We start from the raw sequence: 20,951 nt of genomic DNA, 5'->3' as shown, positions 1-20,951 counted from the left end.
GAATTCCTTTGTGCTGTGCTCCAGGGAAAAAGAGAGGGGAAAAGATGAACTCAGACTACAGGAGGTAGGAGGCAGAAGTTGTTGTCAACTGGCGACAGAGTACAAAAAACTACATAACAGATTTAGTGTTAAGATCATTTGAAAATACATGGGTACAGTAAAGAGAGGATAGGTATGGGACTGAGATGCTTCCAGAGGATATGGGTTCCCAAATAAAATGTCAGGGCCAAAGGCACATCCTCTCCTACATGTGCCTGAAGCTCAGCACAGAAGTAACAGACAAAGCAGTCCTGATAACTGCTAGTGGCAATAAATTTGAGAATCCTTTAGCTCTATCCACGTTCTTGAGTGGAAGTATGTAGCATTGGATACTGCAAAGCAAAAGATCCTGCTCCTGACTAGAAAAGTACACATCAAAATCCTTTTACAGAGGTGCTGAGGCACAGTTATGCAGGCCCTCAGGACCTGTGCTATGAATTCAGGTTCTTCAACAGCTTAGGCCAATAACTACACCGCTGTTTAGGGACAAATACAGGAGAGGTACAGACTTCTCAGAGTTCACAAAACCTTTTCCCCCCTCCCTTTAGTTAGTGTAAGAAATATAAAGAAGGTGCACATAGCAAATACATATTTGTTACTTCAACTTGAACCTTTTCTTCTACCTCCCACACATAGCTTCTCCATCTCACTTGCAAGACCTCTCTCCCCTATACAGCCAGCTTTATTCTCTCTTGACTAGAAACTTAAAAAAAAAAAAAAAAGTAGTTTCTCTTTGCTGCCTGTCCACAGTTTCTCAGCATTATTACCTGATCAGTCTGCTTCAGGGAACACTGTTGTTCACAACCCTCTTCCCCCTTGCTAGAACCTGTTTGCCTAAAATAATTTCCCTTGACACTGCTCATCCCCCCATCCTAAGATGCCACCAACAGAAGAGGATTCACCAAGGTTTTGCCTTCACTGCATTTGGTCTGTGAAAAGTATGATACAATCCTAATGAGCATGGACCTGACTCTGCACACACTACTGCAATAAAGCATACTAATTTGCTGAATTGGAATTCAAAAACCATTCTTATACTTCTATAAAAATACTCACTTCTTCGCCAATTAAAGATACCATGCCTCCTATACCATTACCCTAATTAAGATACGTTTCTTTGATCCTCCTCGAGAACTGCACTTTTTCTGCTACAAGTTTTAAACCTGATGTATTCACAAGGATTATTTCCTTAGTCTGCCAGTCAACTGAAGCACAGGAGCTACACTACTACAACTACCACTTTCTTATTTTGTGTAATTTATTTAAAATGAGGTGCAAGACTGAAAGACTTACGGTCAAGAATACAAAAGCTAAACTTTCTTCATAACTCATTTTGGTCTTCCATAGAACTTTATTTTCCTTAACAAAATACTACAGGAGCACTTAAATTATAACCTGTACTACATGGCAGGAGAGACTGTACTTCTCATTACAATCTTCATATACAGGTCAAAGTGAAAGTTTAAAAAATAGGAGGAGAGAAAAAGCAAGGATTAATAGTGGAACCATTATACAACTTCAGAACAAGTAAAGATGAATATTCAATACACAAATTATAGCTTTTTTCCACTGCAAAGCCTAGTGAAACAGAGGGGATGAACATCAAGGCAATAACCCAGAAAGATTTTCAGTGTGAGTACATATGGGTAAAGAATTTTGGAGAATGTATTAAAATATGCAAAATAACTAATCAGATTTTCCAATAAAAGCAAGCTAATGTGTTCTGCAAGGGGACATCTGGCAGTTAGTTAATATTAACATAGCTACCAGGAGCACAAATTAGCAAGTCTACGACTACCTTTCTGATTTATAGTCACTGCTCTTTAGAAAGCCACAGCCACTACAGGAAAAAGAAAACAAAAAAACAACACACCACTTGTCATTCATGGGAATCAGATGGAAATCATAGATGGAGTTCCCCAAGTCAATCATTTTTTTGTTTCCCAAAAATGAAAATGCACGTTGGCTGCTTTCATACATACAGATGTTTATGTAGCAGAGTGTGTTCTTTATTATCTTCATTTCTTATACTGCACCCCCCAATTATTAATTAACAAAGAAACAGCAATTCCTTCTACTTTCTTTCCTCAGAAGTTACTTGCAGGCATTTTTAATGATGAAGAAATGTGGTTTCCAGTATCGCTTGGAGTGATACAGTATGCTTAAAGCTCAGGCAGAGGATCATGTCACTATGAACAGTTACCATGGCTTAGACAGTTTAAGTCCATGCTTCCGGCTCACCCTAAATCTGAAGTGATCCACTGTACCTTAATCCTGAGTTATGCGGGCTACACTAAGCTCCCTGTCTGACTTTTCCTGAGCATGACACAGGAAGCTGTAGTAGATGATGTGTAGGAACTCTAGCACACATGTAAACCCATGATAACTGTAGTAAATTTGAATATAGCCAGAAAGAATTACATCTTTTTTTCTACAGATAGAAGAAAAAGGCTGTAGAAGTATACCAGTGTTTACTATGAGTATGTTCATTGATTCTGAAGCTAAAGGAAAATTTACCAGATGTCACTGTAAAAAGTGTTATTCAGTTGTTTTTTGTTAAGATAAACAAGATGAAATTCTGATGTTGCTTTTAAAAAAATCCCAAACCTACAATAGTTTAAGAAAAGATTTTAACACAATGAAAATGATGCAACACAATAATTTAGTCAAGTAAAACTATGATATTTAAAGAATACTGCTCACACTTCCTAAAATGGCAAAAATTCACCTCCAGTTCTTTTAAAAATTAAGCATCTTGGAATAAAACTTTCAGAACCCCTATTTGCAAAAACACGTGCAAACACATTAAATGCTGAAAATATTCATTCATATTTTATTCTATGGAGCTTAGAAAGCAAATTGAGATTCACGCCCTGTATAACAAAGATTTGTTGGTAAGTTACAACAATCTATAATAAACACTCATTTTTTAAATCTTGGCGCACTGGGAAAGATTTTGTTCATCTCCCACAATGCATATGGATGAGAGCTGTGAAATTTCATTCTAAATGGAATATCTACTAACACTGATATTAAAAAATGCAAAATTCTGTCAACACCTTTTAGTCACTCATAAAAGGGCTTCTAAACTGAGGCTTTAACACAGGTGAAATCAACTCAACATTGCTTTGTTTTCTAATTACAAATTCAACAACGAGTACACACATCAAGATACATGGAAAGATTCACAACAACTTGAATCAAGATATGGATATGGTACACAGTCTGGTACATATTCCAAAGAAACTCAGAAACCTACAACACTTATTCTGATGTCAATACACCTTCAGGCAATCTAGGTGTTCCATGTTTGTTTTCCCCTTCCGCAAAACAGAAGGAAAGCATTTTAATTGTGTCTAGCTGCTTCTGACCCGAGAGTTAATCTGCATGCTCCTTTTCCACAGGGGATTAACAGAATTTAGAAGCACATCAGATACAAAATGACAGACCTCTGCCTACCTGTGAAGGAGCACTGGTGGACAGACAATACTTACACACTGTCAGTTCCTTCAACTGCTTTTGTGCAAACACTTGAGAAGAGTTAAAACAGCTACCCTTCCTCACATGGAAATTCTCCAGTGAAAGCATCATGCGAATTTTTCTTATGCTCTACACACTGATTTCTTAAAAGGGATTACTTTCTAGATATATTCACCTACTCTCCCACGGTTTTTCTTTCAGATAAGCTCCATTATTTTATTCTGCTTTTTCCCTTTATAGTTTACAGTAAGTTAGAAAAAAACAGCAAAATTACATGTGCTTTCTTGACATTTCTTCTCAGCTCCCAGAGACTTTCTGTAGGTCTGCTCACACAACATAATCTGAGATACAGGAGGCAACATTAAAAGAGCAATAAATTATGAGGTATGGAGTATTGGATCACTGTCACTAGGTGTAACTTGCTGGCTTCCTTATGGTTGTTACACAATTGACCGCTCATCCTGTGCACTGCTGAAAGCAGATTGCAAAGAATAAACCACCATCAAGCTCAAACAGTGGAATTTCTTTATCGGTAGATCATTAGGAAAAGTCCTAACTAGTTAAATTGGTGGTTTGATTTTTTGCTATCCAGTTCTTTGAGGCTCAGTGTAACTAGAGGTGAGGCACTGTGTAAAAGCACCCAGAGCTTACTCAACTTCAACACGAACACTATATAGCAATAACACTTAACATTAGAAAATGTACACAAACACACACGAGGAAACTATTGAAAAGAATCAGATAAAAGGGTAAAATGCTTTTTTTCTTTAAAAAAAAAAAAAAAAAGAGATATCCTATTAGAAGATCGAGAAAAACATATTCCACCAGTCAAAAAGACTCTAAGGATACCCAGAAAAAAAAAAAAGCCAGAGAGATCAAATGGGAGGCTCTTTGAAGGATTTAAAAAAACAACAACAAAACAAACAAAAACCCAACGAAAACCCCACACAAAACCACAAGGGTTTGGAAATAGCTTGCTGAAATCATTAAAGTTAAACCATGACAATGTTTTAAAGTACAGATCAAAACGAAGCCTTCAAAAAATATGTGGGTACACAAATGATCAAATCAATAGTCACAATCGAGATATTCAGCAGGTTTCTCCACTTGAAGCAAAATATTCTTCAGCATGCCACAAGAGTGATATGCCAAAAGCCTGCTACCAATAAAATAGCTTATGATAGTCTAAAGGTGACTGATGAGCTGTAAAAGATTTCCACCCTACTGATAAAGTGGACGATAAATTGAATAATAAACCTTCAAAAGTGCAAAACAATGCCCATAGGGAAATGCTAATCATACAGAAATAAGGATAAACAAATTCATCATTTATTATAGTCACTGTGAAGATTCTGAAGACATCAGTTCAAGTCAGGCTGCAATCAGAAAGGAATATGGCATATAAAAACAAAACAGAGAACACAAATCATCAATATATCCACAGATCACACCTATCTTGAATACAAGATGCCATAGCCGTTTTTCTTTTTCCAAAATAAAGATATGAACCAGTGAGGGAAACAGAACAGGATGAGGTATTGCACGAGGTATCAGGAGCCAAAAGCTAAAACATTATGATCAGAATAGTCAAATCATGATGTTTATCATTCACAAACATTAAAACCTAGATATTTCACCTCTAGCACTAGCTGAACATATTTAAATACCAACACTTCATTCCCCAAACAAACTATCAGTTCCAGATATTTTTATGTTATAAAACCTTCTGCTTCAGAGCTATATGAATTGGTACAAAAATTAAGATTTATTGACATACTTACACTTTGCAATTCCAGAATTTATACATTGGCAAAACTTTTTTCATTTAAATTTGAAACCAAAACCAATGAACTACTTACTTCTGGCTGAATTGCTTTAAATACAGGGACATCCATTAGCGTTATCTGACCCTGAAATAAAAAAGAATAAAATAAGCTCAGCTCAATATTAGCCTTGCATTCCATTAAGTTGCTGTGCTGCATGAGAACGGTACTTGCTCTGTTTCCTTTTATTATTTGGGTTTCATTTTGTAGCTAATTTCAGAGGTTTCTGCTCCTACCACAGAGCCGTCCTGCAAACTAGAGAATAAAGTTCTCCAAACTTCACATTTAATAGAATAAAGAAGTTATGAGAAATTATTCTCAGGAGCATAATCCTGCAGTTATGTATGGAAGTCTGAGCTTGAACTCCAAAACGCTATAGAAGAAGCTATCCAAGAATACAATGAACTAACTTTAGTTGCTCAAGGGCAGTTTCTCTTCAAACTCTGAATCTGAGTCTAGATGTTACCCAATTCTATTGAAAAATCCCTAAAATTCTTCAATCAATACTTGGACCATATCTGAATAACTAAGCTAAGTAATTGTTCAGTTGTGCAGCAACAGTTAAAATTAGATACAGCCATCTCACTTCCAGCAAGTCAGAACCAGTAAGTACATTTTCATTCTGGGATGTCTGTTCAGCTTTCAAAGGGGTAAAGGGGAACTCACAGAGTCAACAACCAGGTTTTGCATTTTGAAACATATTCACAGAGCCTTATTTTAGGCATACAATTGAGGATTGCTTTCTGCCTACGTATCCAAAAAAGACCATCTCTTTCAAAGAGTATGTAGGTAGCCCAGAAATACCACTGCCGTCCGAGTTAGATACTGCAAATACCCTTTCAACAATGAATTCAGAGATCTTGTTCAGTTTCCTCAGATGTGAGCTGCATAGCTTTATTCTCACTTCCTTGAAAACAGCAGTTCCCCCATTTATACACTCTGCGGTACATACTGACAGCTTCGCAACTCTCACAAATTGCAGTTTCCATTGAATGCCATTGTTGGACAGCAGAATAGCTTCTCAGATAAAGTCAACCTTGCAGAAAAATTCTAACTAGGATGCTCTAGTTGAAAGAAAGCAGGTGCAAAGAGATGCACCTGCTCTAATGACAATACCTGCTCTAACGAGACAAGAAGTGATGTGTTTTGCCAGGCAACCAAATCTACATTTTGTAGCATTTTGTACATTTGTCTCCTTGACCTCTAAATCTAGTTTTAGGTATGAATTCTAGCAATTAAACATGACCATAAAAAATTTATATAAATCAGTCCCAGTTTCTGTAACTGACACACCACTGGACACGATCATCTGGTATTCTGCAGTACAACACCATGAAAGTAAAAAGCCCTTTATGAGCTTCAATTTTACAAACTTTCTTGCCTGGGCTCTGGTTTAGTTGGCTTTAAAACCATGATGCTTTAAAGCTATATTAGATTTTTCTAGTCTTGGGCTAAAGTGACATTAAGTCAGACCAATTTAATGAATCCACATACTCAACTACAAATAAAAAAATTTACACTCAGAAATGTACATGTCTGAACACCTTTGTAACAGTAAATCCTGCACAAACTTTTACATAAACAAGACATTCTTGGTCCTGTAACATAAAAACCACTTGCATTGGCTATGAGGTCTATGATTTGTACCCGCCATTCATTAATACCCACAAGCTATTTAACTGCCATCTTAAAAATTAATCTCCAAACTACCATTTTTAAATGATTTAACAATCAACTGATCAGCTGCAGCATCTATCTTGACAGCACAAATTATACTATACATTAGAAGTTTAAATGAAGTCAAGGACATCAGACAGACATACCTCCCTCCATTTGTTTTAAGCAGCAGTGATTAGTAATAACAGAAAATCAGGAACATAGCATGCCAAAATACTTTTTGCCTTCAACATAACTTCTCTATTCCCTTGCACCCATAGCAACTACAGTAAAATATATATAATAAGCTTTTGCCAAAAACAAAAGACACCTTTCAAACAGAAAGCAACCTTGCTAACTGAAACCATCCTATGACTTTAATATGAGGCCTATGAAAAAATTACTTACGCTAGAGGGAATCAAAATGGTTTCTTTTCCTAAAATTAAAGACTCTCTCTCCCAGCTTTTTTTTTTTCTACCCCCCCCCTCCCCCCCCCCCCCAAGACAGGTAGTTTTATCTTGCCACAAAATGTACCGACAGCAACAACTCATTCCTGGCAACGGAAGTGGATGAATTGCAACCTCATCTAGGTGTTCCTGCTCCGACAGGGGGATTGGACTAGATGATCTTTTGAGGTCCCTTCCAATCCCTAGCATACTGTGATACTGTGAATTTGTGAAAGTGCACCCAGACAACACAAACTATTCCAACAGTGGTTAAGAAAACTTTGCTTTGGAAGGATTTTGAACACATGCATAGACAGTGCTGGTAGTTTTTTGTGCTATTTCCCACCTTTCCCTAACCCTGAGCAGGTTACCTAGGAAACGACAAGGACCCTTGGACAGTGACAGAAGTAGTTCCTTGCCAAAAGCCACAACATGCTTGACAATGCTCTGCTATAGGTGAAAGGTACAGCTGGATCTTTACATTGCATACAGAAGAGCATTAGAAACTTCTAAACATGTCATAGATGTCATTCTGGGTGATGTTATGCTGTATCTGGGTAAGCAAATACAGCTTCACCTTGAAGATTTAATAGTATGCCCTCTTATTTTTCTACGTATAAGGCTCTCTTGAGGAAACAGATAGTCAAGGCATGTCTTTACTGGGGCAGGGAAAGACAGCCAACAAGTAGAGGGAACAAACTTTTTCTCCAAAAGCATGATATTTAAGAAGAGGGCAGGGAAAACCTGGCTAACTAATTTCTAGAGTTAAAATGGACTTGAAGCTAATAATCAAGACGTGTTCAGAGAACACTTATCCTAAAAGGAGTTGAGGCACAAGTTTGTTTATTTCTAAATCTTACTTAAAAGTGTAAGATGATAAATTGAGAATGCCTAAGGGCTTCCCTATGAGGGCAGCACTCACCTAAATACAGAAAGACTGCACCACTGCGTAGGACAAACTTGCTTGTTATTTGGGGGTGTGTGTTGTTTTTAATTTCCCACTCACTGGGAAGGAGGAAATCTATCCCAGTTCTGTAAATCATTTAACCACGCACCCATGGCTGTGCAGGCACAAGCACTAAAGAATTACACTTTATTACCTGCAGAGAACACTCAAAAGACACAGGGACAGAAGGAAAGCATGGATTGATTTCTCTCACCTGATGCAATCCTGACCATAGAGCAGCAGCACATTATAGTGAGGGTTAAGTCTTCCTTCTGATTTCCAAGGTGAAGAACCCAGTCCTGAAATACTAGCCATAGAGCTCAATCCCTAGTCTCCCACTTGTCTGCTAAAGTATATCAAGCTTTCCCAGAAACGTATTATTTTAGGTAAATATGTGGCTGAATGAACGTATTGCTATGCTTCCCAATAAATGAAATTAACTAGAAAATTGGTAGAAGTGGGCAAGCTGAAACCAAAAGAATGGGCACTTCAATAAATGTGAATATAGGTTATATTAAAACATCCTTACAAGAGACCCAGGCATTTCAATAGTTATTAACATTTCACTGCAAATCCTCCTCACTAAAACAAGATTCACAGAATCATAGAATCTTCCAGGTTGGAAGGGACCTTTAAGGTCATCAAATCCAACCAACAGTTCAAACAACAGTACAATAAAAATGACCCAGGAAACTGATTCATTGTTCACACAGAAGAGAGAATGCTTAAAAAAAAAAAAAAAAAAAAATGTTGTCTTTCTTCCCAGCCCTCCAGAATTTGTCATCTTAATCAACCTGAACTGCCTTAGCTAAATTGTAATATAACTTGCTTCAGTAGTGACTCCTAATCCAATTATTACTTTAAGATAGGATCAATACCCACTATTTATGAAACAAAGACAGTTGTTATAACTTCACACCAGAACTCACATATCATAACAAATGCATACATTTTAAATAGGGAATGGCATATTAACATTGGGGAAAAAAAACCAACATACACGCCAAAGCTCAAGATTAACGTTCACTACTAAAAAGATTTTAAATTGCTATTAAGAATGTTACAATATAAAAAAAGCAACTCTAAGAATAGAAAAAAAAATTCAAACCCGTAAGCTTTAAGAGAGAAATTTATTTCTTCTAGTATCACATTGATATTCAACTGGGTTAGTTTCTTTGCTTGTTTGGTTTACACATCTTGCTGCTTTCACTAAAAGTCATATTGATCTTCACTAACACTGTTTCACATTACCACTTGTTCAAGAAACATCCCTTATTGAGGTTCCTTTCTTAGAGAGCTTGCAATTTCCATTAAGAGTTCCAAGCACTTAAATTGTTCACAATTCCAAAGAGGGAAGCGACCGATAGCTCAATACCTAAGCTGATGGATAAGAAGCCATTTGGGTTTCTAGACATGACAGTGTACCTCACATAATAGTTTAAGAATACCTTTGACAAAAATTTTTTTTTATACATCAACTTATGAATAAGTCAAACAGCTGAATTTTTACCATTTTAAGGGTGCTTGCTCCCTGCTAAGTAAAAAATAAAGCAAACTGAAATGCTGGCATTCTAATTAATAGCACTTGAAATGACAAAACTTAGAAAATAATTTATGATATTTATGTTAGATGCCATTGATCAAATCTTACCAAAAAAAAAAAAGCAACTTCTACCATGACCAAATCATGGTCCCTTTAAACCCTAATAAACAAGCCACTAATTTGGTTTCTGCAGTGAAGAGACAATACACTAACTTTTCTCATTCCAGCTCCTTAATCCAGGCAATACAAATTCCTGGATAGCTCCTCCTCCTAAATGTGGTTTAATGTTTTAATATTCAAATCAAAAATTGTAAGTGTTCACATCGATTTGTTACATGAAGCAAGCCAACCATAACCTCTGTTTCTTGAGTTGTCAGCTGCATATATTTAAAAAAAAAAATAATCACATGTGCAATACAAAACCTTGAACTTATTCTTATTCATTTTTTAAATTAAACAAAGATAGGGAAACTTGGTATTTTCTACCTTTCCAGAAGGCTATTGAGTTAATTTACGAATATTAAAGAATTTCTTCATTGCTCGAGCAGTGAAAGACCTGAATGGGATTTTGTTTCCGTTTACCCTAGACCTCAGATAACAATTCCCCAATATGATTAGAAGAGGTATGTTTTTAATGTATGATTAATATATTTAATCAATCCTCAACCACTTGAAGAGCCCTACAGGAGAAAACCATCTTTTAAAAAACAGTTAATGATCATCTTGCAATTAAGACACTGGAATGGTAGTTGGAAGATAGCTTTTTACCCCCCTGCACAGCCATGCGAGCTTTTGCGTGTGGTTGAAAGACCTTGCCTGGGGACATTCTCCAACAAAATATTTTTGGTCTCCTGTGTGTTGAGATGTTGGATTTATTAACAAGTACTTCAAAATACTAAACTTATTAACACACAGCTTCATATTCAGATAAAGAGATTTACACCTCTCTCAGGCAAGGTTGTCAGGTTGGAAATTTTACAACCAAGTGATTGAGAACCCCATCTCATTGTGCTTCTTTGAGGTATACAGAGAAACTCAATGAAACGGAACTTTAAAATATTCCCCAATTCCTTCTCTCTTCTCTGTGAGCACCTATGGATTACTCTCCTTCCATAAACCCCTGTAACTTAAGAACTTTTAGTTGCAAATAACACCACTGCACTGAGCCCCTCTCCATGTCCCTACGTGAAATTTCCCATTTGATCTGAGCTATAATACCATGTTTCTAGTCCCTAGACCTTCTCAAGCATGAACTCCTTCTGTCAGGCTACTTGCTGTACTACAAGTTTTCCTGCCATGTACCTACCATGAGGATAGTGCACTTCCCATAGAGCTCCTGGACAGAGACTCCCACTGTGAAAAGAAAAACTAAGCTTCTGTCCGAGATGAAAAAAAGTAAAATGCCTACATTTTGGTTATTGAAGAATATTGCCATAATCTGATTTTCCTTGAAGCCATGTTGGTTCAAGAAGCACTTCATAAATTGTTCCTTAATCTGAATTTTTAGAAGGAATTATATTTAAGCCTTCCAACTTGGCTTAGCACTGTCTCTCCAGGCTGCCAGAATAATTTTCCTCACTGAAAAAATAGCTAAGCCTCTGTTAAGCACTGCATCAGTAGCAGAATAATTCTGCAGTTCAAAATGAACACTGGGGGATAAAAGTTCCTGTGTTGAAATTCTCCTTCTTTTCTCACAAAGTCTGCTCCAGAACTTTTATCATTAATAGTTCCTCTACACGCTATAATAAAGTTGCTTCTTCTTGCTCTCATTGGGAGGATACTTCCCTAAAATAAAGCTAACAGGAATACATACAAGCAGAAGTCCTTTTTCATCAAAAGCTCCTAGGGCCCAGTACTTCACTTTATTCGAACTGCTCTCAGATGCAGCAGACAGACTTGCCTCAAACTCCCTAATCCACTGACAAACAGCCTCAGGAGAGGCCAAAACCAACATTACTGCCAGGAACCGCGTAGCACAACTCACACCAGTAGCTGTGCAGGAACTTGCAGAGGGGGCTGTGAATCTGCCAGAGTCCCGCACAAGAGAGAAAGTTCTCCTGGGGAGAACCTCAGGCCAATTTAAGTTATTTTTGTTCTGTTCAAAGTGACAAAAAGTGTGTGTGTTGAACCCCACACAGCTCAAGACCTATTCCTGCACTTTTATTAAACAAGCCATGTGGTTCCAGAACTTGAGACCCGCTTCCTTTACAAAACACACTCTCATGCTCTTTTTTCAGATATAGATAACTTGATATTTAACTGTCATAAGAACTCCTCTAAGAAAAATTCCTTGTTTCACCTAAACATTTTTAAAATAAATGTTATATGCATATAGTTTCAAATTAAGCAATATTCTTTTTTCCAACATCCATTTGACAAAGTTTAACTGTAATCAGAATGAAAAAAAGTACACATACATCTTAATGCAAACTTACTCCATAGCACTTTCAGGGACTAGGGCAAAGAATAAAGAATCCTTCTTAGATAACTAGGTGGGAAAAAAAAAAGCAATGCATTTATACAGCTGCGCTTCCCTTAATTCTACCTCAAATATTTACACCGCCATGGCTAAGTTGAAGTATAAAATGGAAAAGTGAGTTAAAAAGTAATAAACAGTCAAATAATTAAACAGTAGCAGTCTAAGGAATAAGAATTTACTGTAAAGCAAAAAATAAATATTTCTCCAACTTGAGGTTCGCCAGCATCTTAATTTGGAGCTCATGTCCCCAAAGCATTTTCTTTTTTTCTTTCAGTCTCAGCACCCCCCCCCCCCCTTTCTACTGCTGCTGCACCATTAACATATCCCTCCCCGACAAATTGTGCCCTGTACACTCAAAACCACACTTCTCCCTTCAACAAAAATGGACAGCATTCACTGCAACTGTGTCTACCCTGTACACACACAACGGCTCCATCAGCAGGGCCAGACACCAGTGGGTAATCCTGGCACCAACTTGTTTTGTGGCTTTTAGCTGTTTAATAAAGAAGTGAGCAGTGATCAGCCTAAAAGCGGGTATTCAAAACAGAGACAGTCTCCTTATTAGTTACAGCTGGAAAGCTGTCTGTAGAATCCTTAGCAGAAAACAAACGTGTCCTACTTCATATTCATTGAATGGGATTCTCCCCCCCCCCCCCCCCCCAAAAAAAAAAAATTATGAAAAACACAAGTATTCAACACATACCTTGGAAATTTTGTTTTTGTAAGGTGATAAAGCAAACTATGAATTTGCAACAGCAGCAGCTATGCCTGAAGATCTCACCTGTTTCAACTATAACTTGGCCCTTTCTAGAGTGGCCTTCAACATTACAAAGAACTTACAACACTTGGTTGGTAACAACAGTATCACTGGACGTTATACATGTATTACAATAATAATTTCTGTTGCTGTTCAAACTGGACCCCTTGAAGGGCTGGCTTACTTTTGCTAGAAAGTTAGTACAAGACTTAACAAAGGACCATTACATGAAACAGCACACCGACTGCATTCAGGATAGTATTAGATGACTGCCAAAGAGAAGAATATGGAAATAAAATCACCAAAAATATTTACACTTGGGCTTCTCGTTGGCTTGGTAAGCAGCTTCTTGAAAATACAGGATTACAAGCAATAGTTTTCTCAGTCCAACTTGTCTCTTACCCAATAACTGACTAAACAGATCGAGTTTTGAAATAACAGTGATGTCTCTAACACAGTGGGAACAGAAGAGACATCTGTGTGTCTCATATTAGTACTGAAACCACTACGATGAATCTTATTTCCAGTATCTCTCAAACTTAATTATCTTTCAGATTTTTGCTCTTCTTTCTCCAGCATAATTGTAATTGTACCATCTGTACACAGTGACCCATTTTGATCAAAATGCAAAATGTGGGTACTTAGCCCACAAATTATTTCCTCAGTTCACCATTTTAAAAAAAAATATATTTTTTTGAAAACAGTATTCGTTCTGCAGTTGGTAAAAAATTCAGCCTTCGCTAAGTCACAGATGTCAGTAGTCTGCATTGCATCCATTTTACAAGAGCTATCACTAAACCAGAAGTTTTCTTGTACTTTGAAAAAGCAATTGGTAGCGTATCTATGTCCAATTTGAGAGCTACATACCCACTATTATAATGAAAACCTTACTAACATAGTTTTGCATTCTCATCATTACTGGTATCAAGAGCTTGGCCATACTGCATCACTTCGGCAGTCTTCACGTTAACACTGAAATCCAGATGAAGATTTTATACTTCTCTCTTATGGTAGGAGTAAAACCAGAAAGAATAAGGAAGTGGCCAATAAAATGAAAACAAGCGTAAGGGTCAAAGGTACTTTTCCTCCAAGGTACTTAAGTTTTTGGCAAATTTACTTATTTCTACAACCTTCAGCAAGGTTGAGCAGAAAAAGACAGCCTTCAAAGCAAGCAAGCCCTACTGGAAAAGCAGATAAACTTGCCTGAGGAAACAAACATTAAGTAGTACAGCTGTGTACAGAAACACTGGAAAAGAAATGAAATTAATTATAACCTTGCTAAAGGGCTGAACACTGACTACTGGCAATTTTGCTCAATTGTTCAGAATCCTATCTATAAGACATTTCAGATCCATTTACAGTAAGTGAAACCTGATATGAAGAACTAGATACTTTAAAAGGGAGAAGGCTAAGAGTAAAGGTATTTTCTTTTGGGGAACTGAGAAAACAGCAAAATTAAATGAGGTAGTATAAATCAAAAATACAGCCACAGGTTTGTAATTGTAATGTGAAATGCTTAATGAAAAGATTCCTGTTTGTGAGTAGAACTCTACCCAGTTTGAAATATAATATGAAAACAGTAAAAACATTGGATTTTAATAAAGATTTTTATTTGATCAAGATTTACTAAGTAGGTAACATTTAGAACACCCATGAAAGTAAAAGGTTTCTGCACAGGAGAGATGATTTAGTGGAGCAAAAGGATTATGAAATTAGATACAAGACAAGGCACTTCTGTATATTTTGCTGTCCATGTGAGTGACAACAACTCCACACAGACTAAGTGATCTATTCTACTGCTCACCAGCATCCACCACTGGCTAAATAGCTGAGCGATTCAAAGGAACCTGTAGCTATTCTGGCCTGAATGCATAATTCCACTTGAATTCACACCCCTAGCCCCAAATTGCCTAAATACTTAGATTTCCTTTATATAGAGAAATCATAAGATAAAACTGAAAGAACAGCCAGCCCCAAAAACATCTTCCCATGAAAAGTAGGTGACTCATTGCCCAGCTGTTCCTGACAGTGGAGCAAGGAAGATGCCTGAACTACATGACTTGAACATCAGTCAGGAATAAATCCCATTAACTACCCAAGAAGAACTTAATGTGTAAGTACCACTTCATAAACCAGATGCTTTAAATTTTCAGTGTGCTCATTAAAATCAATTTTGCCATTAATAATTAACTGAAATAGTTATTAACAATTAAGACTTAGAACAAACTTAATGGGAACATTGTGATACATACTACCATGTTTCAATAATTTCCCCAGGACAACTCATCATGAATCTCATCATTGGAATTGTAAATGCAGCACGAGCAATAGCTTGTTTAGCAATCTTTCTAGTAACATACTTGAACCACCTAGAGGGACGATCTGTCATCTTAACCTCTACAAGTAGGTAAAAAAACAAAAAAAAACAAAAAAAAACAACCACAAAAAAACCCACCCAATGTTTTTAAGTATTTTTACTCATTGCTCCTTGGTTCTGCAGGATATCCAACTCATTATTCTGTACCATTGCACCCGAAAGAAGAAAACACTCCCTCAATATAAGAATTAAGAGTTAAAAATTAACACACCATCAGAAAAAACAAGTACAGATCAAGTATATTCTTGCAACTAAAATATGCATGGTCAGAATTAAGCTGCATGATACAGATTTAAGAATCTTTGGTCTATGTTATACCTAAGAGTGTGAAAAATGCCTGGACAGCATAGCCAAAAAAGATCACTTGTAATTAAACAAAATATAGACAATTAAAAACTATAGTGCAGGATTCATTTTTGAAACCCATGGACAATGGAAGTTAGGCAGAAAACATACAGATTGGGAGAAGCAGAGAAAAGTTGCCAAGATTCACACACAAAGTAACAAAAATTACTTGAATTGCTTACCGCATATTCTTCTGGTGTAACCTTTAGAACATCAAATACCACTGCATCAAAGCTCTTCTTCAGTTCAGCTGAACCTTTGTCACTCAAGGATTCAGAACTGCTACTCTTCTGCAGAAACAAACAAAACCACCAATGATATTTTGGTTCTCTCCTCTTTTTTGTTTTTACACTCCCAAAAGTAGAATTTCTGTTCAAACATCACTGTTCACATAATTTCTCTACTGGACAAGTTATCAATTAAAAGTCATTCACAGGACATACTTTATCCTGACAAAAACCTCTAAAATCAGAGGCTCTCAAACTGACTTCAATGGATTTCAAACGTGTTCCTCAAAACACAATAGTTATATTCCAACACATAATTATATTCCAATTTTGTTGACAGGAAAGCTAATAATAAAAAGAATAACAATTCAGTCACACTGAATTTCAAACAGAAAAAATACCGCTATGGTGAGGAAAAAGACAGTCCACCCCAAAGGAATAGTTAACATCGAAGTACAGTATCAATCTCCTCTTGGTTCTCTTAGAATTATTACCACTTACAAGAATTACACTGTGAGCTACATGTGTTCCTGTTGAAGACACTTAGTATAAACAATTCTAGTTTGTTTTTTTTAAATGCACCTTTGCAAAAAATACCAGATCCTACAATGTTATTCTATGAATCTTTATTTACAACATAAAGATTTATCTTCCCTGCAAAATACAAACATAGGTCAAAAAATTAACACTTTGTATGAAATTAACACTTCATATTGGTTTCATATGTTTCATATACTGTTTCATATGAAAACAATACATCTATGTTATGAGTACTTCCTTTAGTATATAGATGCAAACCTAGATTCTATTCAGTCATCACAAGAAAGAAGGATTTTTTCGCATGGAGGTTGAGATGTTGCATCCAGATGTATGCTTCACACCTGAAGGTCAGGCATACTTATTTCAGAAATATGCACACAGCATGCAATCACTTTGCTGCCCCACACTCTCCTCCAAAAACTGGAAAGGCTATGCATGCTTCTGGCTTCTTAGTTTCTTCTCATTTTCAGAAACCTGGCGTAAAGGAAACTATTGACTAAAAAGGAAGAAATAAGACAAGACACGTGGACAAAACCATCATGAAGGACCACAGTTACTACAGTCAATAACTATTATCAGGTTTAACTCCTCTTCTTCAGCAAACAGTACGCTTGCCTGAAGTACAGTATGGTACCTGCATGCTTCAGCAATAGCATAGCCTTGATGTAAGTGCTAACAGAGCTCCCACAACTGTTTTGCCAATACGTCCTTTGGAGAGACTGAAGAGAAAGAAAACTAGTATTGGTGCACAGAGCTTATTTTCACCGTTGCTGGGAGGTCCAGCTCAGCTGTGGCAAAACACGCTGAGCACAAAGCAAGACCTGCCTTGTCTTATGTTGGAGATTGATGTATCTGTAAGCACTCTATCTTAACCACCATCACAGGGGATGCCTCCTAGGAAGCTGAAAAGATTAGACTTTGCCCACATAATGAAGGCACTTTCTGACAGTACGTGTAATTTTACTGCTACTGTTTTAAGTTTTCAAGACCATGGATATGGGTCATATACACAACACAAACATGAATAAGCACTTCACCAGATCCCTTCTGATTGAAGCCGAACTTCAGTACTGTTACACTGTACTTTCAGTAACGCCTGCATCATGTCTGCTGATGCCAAGGCAGGAGGGAGGATAGCATGCAGTCACTGATGCTGGTAAACAGTTCTACTATGCTACTGTCTTCTCCTGAAAACCTAACAAGGCAGTATTTTAGGGCTACACTATAGATTTTGACTTTGTCTTTCCACTCACAGAAATAAGCACATTTGAACTCCTTGAGAATTCAGCCAGCTGAAATAAACCATTGGCCATTTTTAAGCACTTTTGTTGTAAGGACATATAAAGAAAATACACATTCATTTAATAATTATGTCTGGTTTTAGTTGGGTTCTTCTAACAGTACAATCTCTCTGAAAAAGATGACTTGCCAAAAACTCCAAACCAGACAGGCATTTTCAGTAATCAACATACTTACAGAAACATTTCAGTTACAAGTCCTCCCTCCTCACGATTAGTCAAGATTGGAAAAAATACATGAATCTGCTTTCAGCAAGTGGTAACTTTGCCAAAATATATTTTAGTCAATTTTATCAGACATCATGTAAACATTCAAAACTATGGTCTTGAGTAAAAAGAGACCTTTCCTCCAAGAAATTTTTTTAGTTGCTTGCCAACAAATGTTCAATCAATGATTCATAGTACAATAAGAAAAGTACAAGTATCTGTATAAAAACAAACAATAGTCTTGGAGATTGATGCCAGCTTACTTGTTTAAATCTTGACAATACTCATGCATTGTGCTGGAGATTATTTGATTCCTTTTGATAAAACACTCCAATTTTCCTTTCACCTTGTTTGTGATACTTATCATTTCCATATGCACATGCAAGTGCATAGCACGCATGCAGCTCTGCTATCAAAACGCATGTGTAAATACATAAACCAAACATCTTTGGTAAGGTCCAAAGATTCATTCCAGGAAGCAACTGATTTTAGGACTTCGTGGCTCTCATCACTTCTGACTTTGTAATGTTCTTGAATACCTTGTCTTTTCAACAAAAGACAAATGAATAATGAAAGAAAGAAGACAAACTGAAATCCACTATGGTAAAAACATGTTTCACACTGACAAAGCAATAAAAATAATATGCACCAGTGACAAAGTAACTGTCTCCCCTGAGCAGAAAGCTTTAGTTAGTATTGTACACTTGTATAAGCAAAAGCATATACAGTCACCTAAAGAAGACAAACAATGCATCTGGAAAGATCCCTCACTATACACCAAAGGGAGATTTTCACTTCCCTTCATCCCAGTACTACAAGGCATTAACAAAAAACTCAAAAACTTTAAGAGGGAGTGATTTGCAAGCGTTTTAGGAAAAAAACAACAACAAAACAAAACAAAACAATAAGGTCTTGCAAACCCTCCAACACTGCTAAGAATTCAGGAATCAGTCACAACTCTCAACAGCTCCTCACATGATGAGAGCAAAAAGAACTCAAAAAGTTCTGGTACTAACTTGACCCCACCCCTTCTTTTCTTTAACAAGTAGATGACAAATGGAAAAATACATTAACTTCAAAATAAGAGGCATCATTGCAGGAGGCCAATTTCCATTGATTGGCTTATACACATGCTCTTAACTCATGAGCTGTTCACTTCTAGAGGGCAGAAAGGATCCATACCAATGCCTGAATGTAGTCCAAGAGACAAAGGGAACAACTTTACCCCAGTGCTACCATGTCAGACCGCCCCTTGACACATATACACAAATACCTGTCCAAGAAGAGAACATTTCCCACAGGCCTTGCCAGCCCAGCTTATTACTCTAAGAGCATCTATTATTGTTAAAACTTGAGAAGAAAAGCTTCTTTGTCTAGATGTGATAGAAGAGAACATAAAAAAGGCAGTTTTGGCTATGGCAACGCTGTAAATGCTAGCTCATGCTTTATTTTGGTATACAAAGGTCAGAACTTAAAGTTATTCACATCTAAACTGAGGCATATGAAACCAACACATAAAACAAGAATCTGCTGCACCAGATCCGTTAAAAGAAAAACTTACATTTTGGTGCATTTTTAAAAAATAGAGTACTTATAGTCTTAAGTATCCAATAACTGATTTTTGTAATCCTTACCTCTGAAGCAGTAGCTGCAATATTAACACTGCTTGACTGTCCGTTCATTAGGTCCATACTGCCCACACCATTAATCTTCAGCCCTACATTTACAACAGCAGGATCATCTCCAAGGCAACTGAATAACCATTCCTGCAAAAAGTAATCAGAAACCATTTTACTCATGTCTTAAACAAGATGTGGTATCTAAAATCCATAACAAAAATAAAGTACTTCCAAAATGGCTATACCACTTTGACGTCCAAACTTTAGATTCAAACACATTCTAAAAATACCTACTTAAAATTGACACAAACAACTGAAGGTTCCATCACGATCCATTACTTACTGTAGTATGAATTTTCATATTCTTTTACATATTATTTTCTATATACTGGGTATTGATATGTAAATGTACACATTAACCCTAACTTAAAGTTAGGCCTGCAACATCAGTTCACATATGATTCTTTTCCTTTGATTACCCACTTTTAAAAGTGTATTACAGATGTTAACTCTTTCAGATAACTTTTGTAAGAGGTTATCCAATAGTTTCTTATCTTACATGCATATTCACCAGGTTCAAGTGAAAATTACCACATTAAAAGCAATTTAAGAGTACAAGTGGAATTAACACTTTCCTCCACAAATTATCCGAATTATTGTTTGGTAAAAAAACCCAACCAACAAAAAAAAACAAAAACAAAAACCAAAAACAAAACCAAAGACCCCACCAACCCAAAGGAAAACTCCACACACTAACTTTTAATGCATCCTTGCAAGAATATTATTACTTTTCACTTCTACAGAAAAAGGCTGCAAAGAAATTGAAACCTTTGGCATCCACTACAAAAACAGTAAGACTACCCAATACTTAAGTGTTACAGAGAGAGTAAAAAGTTGGTTTAGGCTTAAATTTCATGAGATGTTAGTGCCCTCTAGTGTGAAAAAGATTATAAATCAGTTTTCATAGGTCTATGTTCACAACAAGTGTGACTGTTTCCGAAGGTGCTATTATTTATGAAATTCACTTCAGGTTTCTAGTGTAACTCAGAACTATTACATGGTCTGCAAATAAATGGAGAAGGTAAGTGACAGGTAATTAATACCACATGACAAAATAGTATTACAGCATCTCATACTTAATACCTCTATGTAATGAAATAAACAAAAT

General features: G+C 36.5%; 1 protein-coding gene across 4 annotated transcripts in view; it reads right to left on the bottom strand.

The window, feature by feature from the left end:
• RALGPS2 (Ral GEF with PH domain and SH3 binding motif 2) overlaps positions 1-19,870 on the bottom strand; it is a gene marked incomplete at both ends in the record, with an annotated part of 100,523 nt that extends 80,653 nt beyond the window's left edge. For 2 of the 4 annotated variants that reach the window (XM_082483301.1, XM_082483303.1), the window contains 3 exons: positions 5,379-5,429; positions 16,075-16,182; positions 19,799-19,855. In XM_082483301.1, coding sequence (XP_082339427.1) covers positions 5,379-5,429; positions 16,075-16,182; positions 19,799-19,855 — 216 coding nt within the window. Of the gene's footprint in view, positions 1-5,378; positions 5,430-16,074; positions 16,204-19,798 lie in introns of all 4 variants that reach the window. The other 2 variants (XM_082483304.1, XM_082483302.1) reach the window with 2 other exon arrangements.
• Between the last annotated feature and the right edge of the window lie 1,081 nt (positions 19,871-20,951).

The sequence above is a fragment of the Vanellus vanellus genome (assembly GCF_965231255.1).
Source record: "Vanellus vanellus genome assembly, chromosome: 5".
In the NCBI taxonomy this organism is placed as follows: Eukaryota; Metazoa; Chordata; class Aves; order Charadriiformes; family Charadriidae; genus Vanellus; species Vanellus vanellus.
The sequence above is the reverse complement of the archived record's forward strand: the minus strand, read 5'-3'. Positions and strand labels throughout refer to the sequence as shown.